Source organism: Electrona antarctica (genome assembly GCF_951216825.1).
Source record: "Electrona antarctica genome assembly, chromosome: 2".
NCBI lineage: Eukaryota > Metazoa > Chordata > Actinopteri > Myctophiformes > Myctophidae > Electrona > Electrona antarctica.
Genome location: NC_136807.1, coordinates 43561525 through 43574287, shown reverse-complemented (window position 1 = coordinate 43574287; position 12763 = coordinate 43561525). Strand labels below are relative to the sequence as shown.

The 12763-nt window shown below is 43.2% G+C and overlaps 1 protein-coding gene across 1 annotated transcript in view; it reads right to left on the bottom strand.

Moving 5' to 3' along the window:
- Positions 1 to 12763, bottom strand: part of kif1b (kinesin family member 1B) — a 100230-nt gene that overhangs the window by 10425 nt on the left and 77042 nt on the right. The window contains exons 28-38 of the mRNA XM_079492548.1: positions 11436 to 11521; positions 10917 to 11046; positions 10317 to 10470; positions 10005 to 10095; positions 9341 to 9459; positions 9096 to 9148; positions 6202 to 6310; positions 5234 to 5300; positions 4154 to 4238; positions 2705 to 2810; positions 313 to 427 (exon numbers count right to left, since the gene is read on the bottom strand). Of these exons, the coding sequence (XP_079348674.1) occupies positions 313 to 427; positions 2705 to 2810; positions 4154 to 4238; positions 5234 to 5300; positions 6202 to 6310; positions 9096 to 9148; positions 9341 to 9459; positions 10005 to 10095; positions 10317 to 10470; positions 10917 to 11046; positions 11436 to 11521 (1115 nt within the window). The remainder of the gene's footprint in view (positions 1 to 312; positions 428 to 2704; positions 2811 to 4153; positions 4239 to 5233; positions 5301 to 6201; positions 6311 to 9095; positions 9149 to 9340; positions 9460 to 10004; positions 10096 to 10316; positions 10471 to 10916; positions 11047 to 11435; positions 11522 to 12763) is intronic.

The following is a 12763-nucleotide window of genomic DNA, read 5'->3' as shown; positions in this document are numbered from 1 at the left end:
CCCTGGAGTCAAAAAACCCTATTTTCGGTTTGGGCTTTGGGTGGCAAAGCTTTCATCCAATCAGGATGAGAGGGGCCTTCCTCCAATCATGATCGAGTGGGGTGGGGCGGGCCTTGGTGCACATGCTGTTGGTCTGTTGTGTCCCCCCCCACTGTAGTGCGTGCATGTGCACATCTTGTTACCAGGGCGGACCAGGGTTTTTTCCAAATCACCCAAATCACTGAATGCTCCTTTAAGAGTGTCGGCCATGTGTCGGTCAGAAAACAAAGACGTGGCACTGCATGGAGCCAGTAGAGTGAGGCCGTATCTAACCTCCAGATAAGCAGACAGGGTCATGTAGGTCTTCTCTCCGTAGGGTGTGACTCGGTTTAGCAGGAGAGAGTTGTGCAGAGAGCTGTCCCACACCGCCTCAAAGCGATAGAAGGTCCTGAAGAGGCAAAGCAGAAATCCTTCAGGTCCAAACGGACAACAAAATCCCACAGTAGAACAGAAATACAAAAACAACTATGATAATAATCTACTTGTGGAGGCTTGGCTAGTCAGCGTGGGCATTGTAAAAAAGTCTAATGTGAAAGACCTGTTACAGATTTGTCCGGGTAGGTTAAACTTCATCATCTTCATCTGTGAAAAGGACATGTATTGTCACTTGTGTGCCGTCTATTCAAATGCCCCTTATGTTTTCCCTCTACAAAGAGCTCTGTGCCAAAAATAGCTGATCTACAAACTCGTCGCATTGAGCTAGTAGATTGGCTATTTTCACCAAATGTTCACCCCAGGATAGGGATAGTGGGATACTATACGTGGCTAAAGCCCACGTCCACACAGCAAAAACAGGACCTGGACAGACAGTGGACACACAGTGAGTCATACAGCATACCATTTAGCTAAAAGGAGAGAGTTCACTATTAAATCGCCGAATAGAAACCACGTCATCATCATTCTGCAACAGTTACAGTTCTAGAAGCGTGTGACTCATTTTGACAGTCAACATGCTGTTAAGTGAAGGGGCCTCTCCTTCAACACGCTAATCCCCAGAGTGATGACAGGGTGTGAGGAAAGCACAGCCAAGTGAGACCTCCACAACATGCGTGGCATGAGTAGGTGCCACACCACTGACGTTAGCCGAGTGTTTAGAGGCGCGTTGAGACGGGCAAAAAGAACAACGTGTGCCCGAGCACAAAATGGCTTAGCTGCATCCTATATTTATAATATCCTGTAATGGCTCAACGAAACAACACTTCAGATTAAAAAAAAATAACAACATCAAATGAACCTGAAGTGTACATGAACTGATCAAATTGGTCTAAATGCATTTATGTCGGCTGATTCATTTTATACCATAATATAACTAAACATAATTTAACGTCAGCTCCAGCCTTTAATTTAGATGACTCATCTATACAGTTCTCGTCTTCACCAACAGAGGGCACTGTTATCTTCACAGTCTTCCTGAATATCACTGCTCTATCTTTGTGTTGGCCTACACACACACACTGATGCTGCTCACATCTCTCAGTGATTTAAAATTCACATTGTGTATTAAACAGCGGAATTTCCAGAGTTGAAAAGGGGTTGTGGTAAACAAACAATGTAATTAAAACGACACAAACAAACAATGCAAAAGGACAACACTTTGCAATTAGGTTTGCCTTTATAAGAGTTTTCAAGTCACTTAGGATGAAAGAACAAATACAAAATCAGATAATCATGGGCAATAAAGGCAACCCTTAAGCAAAGTGTTTGGACGGTGAGACATAACATGGTGGAAAGCATCGCTAGGGGTCTATGGATCTAAAGAGAGCCATAAAGCATCGCTACGGGTCTATGGATCTAAAGCATCGCTACGGGTCTATGGATCTACAGAGAGCATCGCTACGGGTCTATGGATCTAAAGCATCGCTACGGGTCTATGGATCTACAGAGAGCATCGCTACGGGTCTATGGATCTAAAGCATCGCTACGGGTCTATGGATCTACAGAGAGCATCGCTACGGGTCTATGGATCTACAGAGAGTCATAAAGGTCTTTCTCAGAAGGATCTGTATGTTCTCTGGCTGCTGCTGCTGCTGGTACCTAGGAATCTCTTTATCAATACAAAGCCTGAGCACATTCAAGAGTCCAGCCGCGGCAGGAAGAAAGAGAATGGACAGAGAAAAAAAAGCAGAAAGAGTGTCATGTAACAGAAACAATACAATGGAGCAAATGAACAGAGAAATGGAAATGCTCATGCAATAATGCCAGTATATATGGTAACACACACGCGCATGCCCACACGCGCACACGCACACACACACACACACACACACACACACACACACACACACACACACACACACACACACACACACACACACACACACACACACTGTTTCTACACTGCTAGTGATTTCAAGTCCCAGAATGCAATGATTTGGCAATGATTGTGTTGCAGCAGTAGAACATGACTTGCTGTTTGTTCTGTTTGGCAACCTACCAACAAAGTATGTGGAAAGGATAGTGTTTAGAAGTGTAAGACTAATATAGGTCTTTAGTGACTATAGACAGCTGAATAAAGGCAATGAAACATGAGTCACATGACTCATTGTAGTGATATAGGGGCTATCTAATTGCACATACATGTTATTCAGTTGTGGATGAAGTAAATTATGTACCCAGGCCATTTTTTTCTACATGCAGTTCTATTCGGGGTACTTGTTTGTCCTACCTGTTGGAGTTGTGGGATGACTTGATGTTCTTGGCAGAGATGATGTTCAGGGACAGTACAGCATCAGCAGCACTGTCATCCACCTCTCCCTTGTTTCTGATGCGACCTGCGGGGAACAGAGCACCATGGACCGCTCAACATCACCACCAATGATAGTATTAGGGACTCAGATCTCTTCCACTGCTATGGCATACATGTGCACACAACAACAAGAATCAGGGCACGGGTCACACATACACGTGAGAGCCAACACATGTCAAACACGTCTATTACACCCATGTTGTCTTATGGACTGTGGGCAGTGCCCATTTGCTGGTTTGTAGTTCGTTCCTCATTGTTGAACTCCGCACAATATATCAATGTGCCGCAACAGCAAGCTCCACCACCTCACTTCCATACAAAATGTAAATGCGTACAAAATATGCTGTAAAGATAAAATGTAGCTTGATGAGACTAGAAACAAGTGTTTCTCAAGCCACATTTCCTATCCTGTTTGCATGTTGTTTCGGTCCTTTAAAAAAAAATTATCGCACGATTTTGCAACCCATTTTTTCACCCAGTGTCAATTATCTAATGTAATCCTGGGCGCTACACTTCCTCTGCCAACCTGGGGGGGCAGCGGACTGACCTCATGCTTCCTTCTATGCATGAGGAGTCCAAGCTGCTTCTTTTCACCTGACAGGGGGGAGTTTCCCCGGCCGGACGTAGCACGTGGAAGGAACACGTTATTCCGACCAATTCCTTTCCCCTCCATCAGGCGCCCCGGCTGGCCAGGGGGAGGTAGTTTAGAGACCAGGATTACTGCATGTTTTATTGTGAGGGTACATATCCTAGGGGACACGGGGAGAACATGCAAACTCCACACAGAATGGCCCTTTCACCAACCCCGCCTCGGGGATGGGCACTGATGACGCGGAGGAGAGAACACGCCCCCAGCACCCACAGCGTCCTTAGCGGGAATCGAACCCAGTTTCTGTACTCTCCTTGTACTGAACAATGTAAAAAAAAATGGATGCGTCATGAGCCTGTAGGTTGGCAATTTCCATTATTTTTCTATGACACACTTGTGAGAAGTATATAAAGCAATGCTTATGTGGTTCATTGATTTGTTGATGTATAAAAAACAAAATCCGTAATTCTAATTCTGGATTATTCGATCAATTGAAAAATGTAATCAATAGAATAATCACGAAGAAAATAATCGATAGTTGTAGCCCTAGTCTGACATGCTTCCACAGCGGATTTTGAGGGTAATTTCGGTAAAAACGAAAAAGAAGAAGAAGAAAAAGAACATCAAATGAACATGAACTGTATATGAATGATACAATTTGTCTAAAAAATTTGATAATGGACTGGTATTTCCATGTGTGCATGGATGGCATGCCTGCTCACTGGAGTGGGGAGTTAAATCTAGGACCCCCTTAGGCCGGGGGGGGGGAGAGCACTCACCCACAACCAGCTCACGGACGTCCTTCCAGTGTAGCTCACTGCCCTTCTCATGGATGAGCGTCACTGTGATTCTCCGCTGAATACCCTGCGGCAGACATGACAGCAGCTTGGATTATAAGAGACCACATGGCATGACTAATATAATTAAGGCTATGACGAGCTCCCTAACATCAGACATATGAGTAGGTACTACAGTACAGGACTATAAGTAAGTTAACCCATTTTGACCTGAGATCAGGTTCTAAAAATGTCTTCTACATCCTGACAGTTTTCTGAAAAAGCTATGTTTCTGTGTCAGTGGTTCTTCGATTTTTCAAAAATAGCAGACCTACAAGCTTGTAGCGCGCCACTCGGTGGCGCGCTACGAGCTTGTAGATCTGCTGTTTTTCAATAGCTAAAGCATAACATAATGCTAACACCAAAAGGGGTTCCCCGCCCAAAATGGGTTAAGGCTGCTGACAAGAGAGACACTAATCTAAGGAATATTAGGAGATAATAAAAAATAACAGGATTTGAAATAGCGGCTTTTCATAAGAGAGTTACAATGTGCTGTCAAAAATCATGAATTTTAACCAGTTCGGGACGGGAACCCCTTTTGGTGCATTATGTCAGACTTTAGCTATTGAAAAATAGCAGATCTACAAGCTCATAGTGTGGCACCGAGTGCCGCGCTACGACTTGTAGATCTGCTATTTTTGAAAATGTGTGAAAATGTGGCGCAAATCTATGAATATATTCTTTCAGAGCAAACGTTTTTAACTCAAATCTGTGCTTCTGGGGGGTCCCTGGGACAATCAGATGGGGGTCGGTGGCCATTTAATTTTTGGGGTCCCTTGACATGAAATTGTTTGGTTTTTTTAGAAGATATTTTGTAGAATCTGGTCTCAGTCCTAAATGGGTTAACATACTGTCGGCTGCTATTACAGAGAAGATTTGCTCCTTCAAGACCATTTCAACAAAGGAGAGACACAGTACTTGAAGACTACAGTAACACAGTCATTTATCATTATGCTAAGCTCAAAATGTAAAACCTCTAAATGGTCCATAGTCAAGGTAAATGGTCTGGATATATTGCAGTACCTGATGTAATAGGTAGGTGCCATGGCAGGCCTGGCCTCCACTGTGGTCCACCACAGCTGGGATGTATCTAGTTGAGTAGGGGAAGAGACAGAGGTTAGAGTGAGTGTATCTAGTAGGTGAAGAGACAGAGGTTAGAGTGAGTGTATCTAGTAGGTGAAGAGACAGAGGTTAGAGTGAGTGTATCTAGTAGGTGAAGAGACAGAGGTTAGAGTGAGTGTATCTAGTAGGTGAAGAGACAGAGGTTAGAGTGAGTGTATCTAGTAGGTGAAGAGACAGAGGTTAGAGTGAGTCAGGACACCTCAGATATTACATGTATATGGATATATATATATTACATGTGCATGGATTAGAGCAAAATCAAATCTCACGACTGGAAATGTTTGTATGTTTGTAAGTCGGTGTGAAAGGACTCGGAGCCCCACACACTAGTGCAGTTTGCTAAACAAATGTACACAATACATTATTAATTATGATGTTTTAGAAATATTGTTCCTGCAGTTCTACATACTGCCAACCAGGTGAAGAAAACACAGATTGAGGCTTTATTCGAGACCATGAAGATGCTTCTAAACACATTGCTAGTCCGACCACTTCAAATGCTCCAATCTTAAAATAATAAGCGAAAACAGCCCATCAAGCATTGAGAGCTTGTGGATAGGCTATTTTCGCTGCACAACATGTTTCCATAGAAGACATGCTGGCTTCTATGGAATGAATCCAAGTCACTGAGAACAGCCACAGTAGAGCAGTCAGGTATGTTTGGAAACTGTACTGTATTTTTACTATACATAATCACAGCAAAAACTAACCTTTCAAGTGCTCATTGCAACATTTTAAAGTTTTTAAGTTAAATGGACAAAGCAGTTTGGAATGAAATGTGTTATTTGTGTGAATATGAGTTTCTATTCGTATACACATGCGTGCGTGTGCGTGCGTGTGTGTGTGTGTGTGTGTGTGTGGACACTCACTCTCCGGTAGGTTCCAGTTCACTGATCTCAAACCAGACCAGCAGGTCATACTTGCTGACACACTGGCCCAGGTTGGACTTGGTGATGGTGTTCAGCTTGGTGGCTGGAACTGACGCACACGTGCACACACGCACGCGCGCGCACACACACACACACGCGCGCACACACACACACACACACACACACACACACGCATGTGCACACGCACACGCACGCACGCACGCACACACACACACGCACACGCACACGCACACACACACACCCACACCCACACACACACACACACACACACACACACACACAGTAAACAATCATATTCCATATGCTGGACCTGAAGGGTCACAGGCGTGTTGCTGCATATTGTATTGACCATAATTCACGTGTGTGAAGCAATGTGAACTAAGTAAAGACACTTGGGGCAGCAGAGTGTACCTCACACATCAGTCCGTTATACAGTACATTATTAGGTGCTATGTGGAGCAAAATCAGAAGCAGTCTTACAGACGATGGCGTCACAGACGGCACCCTGCTGTGTGACACGTCAGGATTATGTGTCTTTTTTCATAATCCTACAAGCACGCAGCTACACACATTGTACACATATATTTCTATGTTAAGATGGCAGGAACGTGAGTCATGATAACAAATTAATTTGTAATTGTGGTGCTTCCTGAAAGCCTTGAGTATTTGCGTCGCCGCTTTATGTCAGTGTCATATGATCATCATGATGAATAAATACTCTTTGATTGTACATTAACCTCAAGCTCCAGAATATGCTGCAGATTTACTCACGGTTGCCAGCTCAGGTATAATGTCTCTGACTGTGAGGACTGAGGACGGAGTAGTGCTTGGCCTCAGTTCAATAATACGACCCAAAATAGAATTGAAGCGAGTTGCAGCAGACAGAACCACTGGGGACCATACCTAGCTACAGACTGCAGTGGCAGCAAGGGCACAGCACGGCGCTAGGCTAGGATAGCAACTACAACACAGGCACGTCTACCGTGTTCCATTGCTGTACAGTGGTGGAAAAAGTACTCACGATTTTTTTTACTTAACCCATTTTGACCTGAGATCAGATTCCAAAAATGTCTTCTACATCCTGACAGTTTTCTGAAAAAGCTATGTTTCTATGTCAGTCGTTCTTCGATTTTTCAAAAATAGCAGACCTACAAGCTCGTAGCGCGCCACTCGGTGGCGCGCTACGAGCTTGTAGATCTGCTATTTTTCAACAGCTAAAGCACAACATAACACCAAAAGGGGTTCCCGCACAAAATGGGTTAAGTAAGTATCAATACTGCAATACAGTATTACAAGTACAAGTTACAAGTAAAAGTCCGGAATTCAAAATTCAGGAGTACAAATAATTGGCATCAAAATGTACTTAAACATAAACACGTAAACATATTCATTATGCTGAATGTCTCATTATACATTTTCAAATGTATATGAATCTTTTGAAAATAGCAGATCTACAGGCTCACGCTGCCTCGCAATGCGACGCATTGTGAGCTTGTAGATGTACGGCACAGTATATAAGGCTGAAGTGGTAAATGCATGTTTTGTAACAACAATTATCCAAATCTACAACGTACAGTTTTTAAATAAATGTAGTGGAGTTAAAAGTACAATATTTGGATCCGAGATGTAGTGGAGTAGAAGCAAAAGTATTGGAAATTGGAAATGCTCAAGTAAAGTACAACAAATTCCTCAGTCAAAATTGTACTTAAGTATAGTACTTGAGTAAATGTACTTTGTTACTTTCCACCACTGGGCATGACTACTGTGTACCATTGCTGTACCAACTAGAGGCTGACATTTTTTGGGGGGATTGCAGTGGGATTCCCACGGGATGGGATTAACATTTGTATTAAAGGACCACTTCACCACTTTTCAACTTCTCTTCCTATAATTGGTCCTAACTAATGTTTAGGATAAAATACCACCATTTTTTCCTACTCAGTCTGTGTCTCATAGGAAGGCTGTGGGCAGTTCAGAAACCCGTCCACCAGTGACATCATCGATGGTGAATCCAAGCTAATAGAAAAGGCAGGCTTTCTTTTCCTGAAAAGTTGCAATGCAAAAGTTGAAGCCATCGTTCTCACGATAATACAAATCTAAATATATTTTAAAACAAATCTTGTTTAAAAAAAAATCTGCCTAATGATGATGTCACTGGTGGACGGGTGTCCGAACTTCCCAAAGCCCTCCTATGAGAGACAGACTGAGTAGGAAAAAATGGTGGTGTTTTATCATGAACATTAGTGAGGACCAATTATAGGAAGAGAAGTTGAAAAGTGGTGAAGTGGTCCTTTAACATTTGTATTAATCTGGGGATTGGGAGTACCAACCATGGCGGTGGGGCATGGGCAGTGCGAGGGCAAAGGGCACAGTGAGGAAGGGAAAGTGACTGAGCTGGTCGAGCTCGTCGTCCAGACTGTGCACGGCGCTGGAGGCCAAGGCGTTGGCGTGCTCCGACAGCGTGTCCAGAACCGGGGCGTGCACGTAGCCGCTCATCAGGTAGCAGACCAGCTCTATCTTACGAGCATGGTCTGGGGGGGTTACGTGTGTGTGTGTGTAGTGTAGGACCAGGGCCAAATGACGGGGGGGGGGGGGACGGGGGGGGGGGGAGGAGGGGGGGATTTGCAGAGAGGAGGTAGGTTGTTTTTTTGGGGTTTTTTTTTTAACAAAGGATGATAATTGAGAAGAAATCCAAAGGAAGCAAGAAATGAAAGAGAAAAAAGTGGGAGGAAATATGAGGCATGCAAATAGAACAGTGATGAACAGAGAAAAAAAAAGCCTGTTACAGCGATGGTGATAGGTACAGTACAGAACACTCTGTTCTGTTCGTTGGTGGTGAGAAGTAGAAATACTGTATGAAATATCTACTGTACCTGGTTTAGACAGAGGCATGGGGATAGGATAGTACTTCCTTGGCGTAGGAGGACTGGAGGAGGAAACAGATCAAATCAGTACCACCGGTTGCTAATATAGACATTTTAAGTAAGTTGGAGAGAAAATATTTGGAACATTTTACAAAAATCTCCTTGAAGAAAATATGAATTAGCTGCAAAGTAAAGACTTTTCAGTACTACTGTACTATACGGTACTGTACTGTACTGATCTTAATTCAACCTACGCGATTAAATCCTGGCCATGAAAGTGCAGAGGATGCTGCTGGTAGTGGCCAAACACCTCAAACACAATGGGCTTGGTCTTTATGTACTCGATGAAGGACTCGGTCACCTCCACTGAAAACTGCAAACAAAAGACGATTTAGCAAATATTAAATATATAACACATTTTAAGTTTTGTTTAACTTAAAAATTTGTACTCATTCTGGCGGCACCCCCAGGGTACCAGGGGTACTGCGATTCCCAGAAGTCTGAAATTAAACCAAACAAGCACCACCCAAAGAGAATATGTTCGAAAGCAACGTTTACGTCACCAGCACCTCACTGAGGTCTAAAAATTGTTTGTTGTAACAATATAGGGAACCACATATTCAATGCGTGACTGATAACTACCACTAAGCTACTAGTCTGCAATGGTTATCATGCCCAACTGTGAACTACAAATATACAGCAAGTAAAATAATACATAAATCACACCTACGTGCGTGCATAGTTTTTGGCATGAGTGTAGCGGGCGACTAAAATTGCATTTGGAGAAGTTGTCAAAAAACAAATTTATAATGGAATGGTTATTGCTAACAATATACCGGGGAAAGATTATATCAGAAATAACTTTTAGGTACACAGTATGACGTCAAGGGTCTCTTAAGTGTGTTCTGCTGAACTTACATTCTGAACATGGTAGAATCCCAGAGGAGCTCCTTTCCCAGTGTTCTTCAGCGGCTCGGTAGAGAAAGCCTCATCGTGGCGATGCAGGAAACTGAAAAGTGCATCAAAAGCAATACAAACATGTCACACACAGCAGGTCACATTACCCTGCGTGCGGGACAAAAATGCTTCGACAATCGCTTCCATCTGCCACACATTTATTTCAGAAATATATCACATCCAGCACCTACAAAATGGCCAAGACTGTGCTTTGACACTTTGATTTGACTGGTCGTCGGCGTTGAGCATTGGGTTTCAGGACAGTGAACTCACTTGAACTGGCAGAAGATGTCCGCGTATTCAGGGAGGATGCTGCTGGCCTGGAGCACGGTCACGCGGAATGTAAAGATGCTGCCCACCTCTAGCTGTCCTGCCAGACCCTCGCCGTGACTCAGTTTGGTCTCCTCTATGTCACCCAGCTTCAGGTCTGCAGTTAAACACAGTGGAGCATTGAATTGGGTTGCACTAGTGGAAATGACCAGCGGAAAACCATTTAAGCCCTATAAAAAATAGTATATCGGAAATAGCCCGATCTACAAGCTCACACAGCATCGCGATGTGCTATTTTTGTCTACATGCCCAAAACAGGGACACCGGGAAAGTGGATGTTCATAAGACTGCATTATAAACAGTTGAATGTGAATGGACTGTTTTATAAAATTGTCCACAAAGACTCATCAGGCTCATGATCTGCAGAGATCATCAAACAGGTGTGGATTCCATCAGATTAATTTCATTAACCAAACCGCTTTATTTCCCTACATTTACATATTTATATAAACTACCGTATGTAAATCCCCCCTCAAAAGGACCATCTGCTCAGTGAAGTTGGGCTGTAAGTTCTAAAACTGAGAGTGGAGAGGTCAGCCGTACCCATGTCATTGATTCTGTTGAGCTCCTCAGAAGGCGTGCTGACCTCCGAACTCTGACCCTGACCTTCCACAATGCGTAGCTCCTCCATCGACAGGCCGGAGCGGGTCATAACCGCGGCGGGAAAGTCATTCTGACGAGGCACAGCGGAAGACAGACAAGAGGAGGAGAAAGAGGAGGGACATTAGCATAAAGCTGGTGAATCAAACCTCCACCTCGGCAAGCAAAGATGGTCTTAATTCTACCTGTTCCATATCGAAATTAATGAGTATGGCATCAGGTTGAAAATATTACATTTGCTGTTGCATTTATTCATTCTACCCATACAGTATGACTGGAGAGATACTGTAAATCTGGAAGTCACCGAGGAGACGGTTTAAAACGGCAACAAAACACAACCTCATTTTCAACAATGACTTTATCATTATCACCACCCATGGATTACGCCAAAGAACAACAACAACAACGATAACGACAAAAAAGTGTTCTCCAGTATGTAAAACGTGTTCTCGTCTGACGTACCTTTCTAAAGTACTCGTCATCAAAGGAGATCTTGGCGGTTCCCGACTGCCTCACACCTGACCCGTAGTCGGGTGCCTCCTCGTCAGCTACAGGAAAACAAGTTATCCTCCCATCAGTACAGAGAAACAATATGGCATGCAACCAATTATAAATCAGGCATTACTGACTGAGCCATGGAGCGTCTCATGTCTTCATGCAAATGAAACATATTTGATATAAGTAAGTAAGTCAGAGTGGCTTATTGTTGGGTATCAGGCACAATCATTTGATATGGAGTAACATTTTAATCAATATAACTGAAATAATGTCAAAGAGCAGAAATGTAATGATAATTAGACCGAGGGGGACTCTTAAGGGTAACAAGACAACTCACCCCTTTTCTGTTTTCCTCCCGAGAGGCTGGACAGCAGACGGCTGGACTTTGAATTTATCTAACTATAAACTTTCACGACAGCAGACAGCCTAAGTACAAATATAATTTATGAAAAGCTACTACAGTGAAGTCTGTTCACAGAAGTTGTTGTAGGCTATGTGGGGATTATCTGACGAGGTACCATTTGAGTGGGAAAAATCTTACATATACTAAATAATACTAAATTGTTTATAGGGTCAATATAAGTAAAATAATATAGCCTTTCCACAGGAGTATCTTTTTATATTTGTCCAAAAAGAATACAAACAGCTAATAGCATATTACAAAGTTATCCCCCTCACTGGGGAAAATTCCGGGAGGAAAAACGGGCAAGCACCGGGGTGAGTTGTCCAGTATTCCTGTTAAGTGATAGTGATTACTTAAGGCTATTTTATACTCTGTCGTATGACAGTCGTATAAATGTGGCAGCGGTGGCCGAGTGGCAGCGGTGGCCGAACGGATTGCGGAGCGGTCTTGATACCGGAAGGTCGCCAGTTCGAATCAGCGGTCCGACACGTTAAAATGACCACCGCTGAAGTGCCCTTGAACAAGGCATTGAACCACTACCATGAAATGTTCTATGAGCAGGGCCTGGCTGGAAACAAGTTATTGAGCTTAGCCCAGGTACCCTGGGTAAATATAGTAATCATTTCATTTCATGAGGCTTTAACGGTTAAAGCCTCATGAAATGAAATGAATGGTTTTAGCAACACTGACATAGAAACATAGGTTTTTCAGAATACTGTCATGATTTAGACATTTGTAGCATCTGGTCTAAGGTCTTAATGGGTTAAAGTTTAACCCATTAAGACCTTAGACCAGATGCTACAAATGTCTTCTAAATCATGACAGTATTCTGAAAAACCTATGTTTCTATGTCAGTGGTGCTAAAACCATTTCATGTCAAGGACCCCAA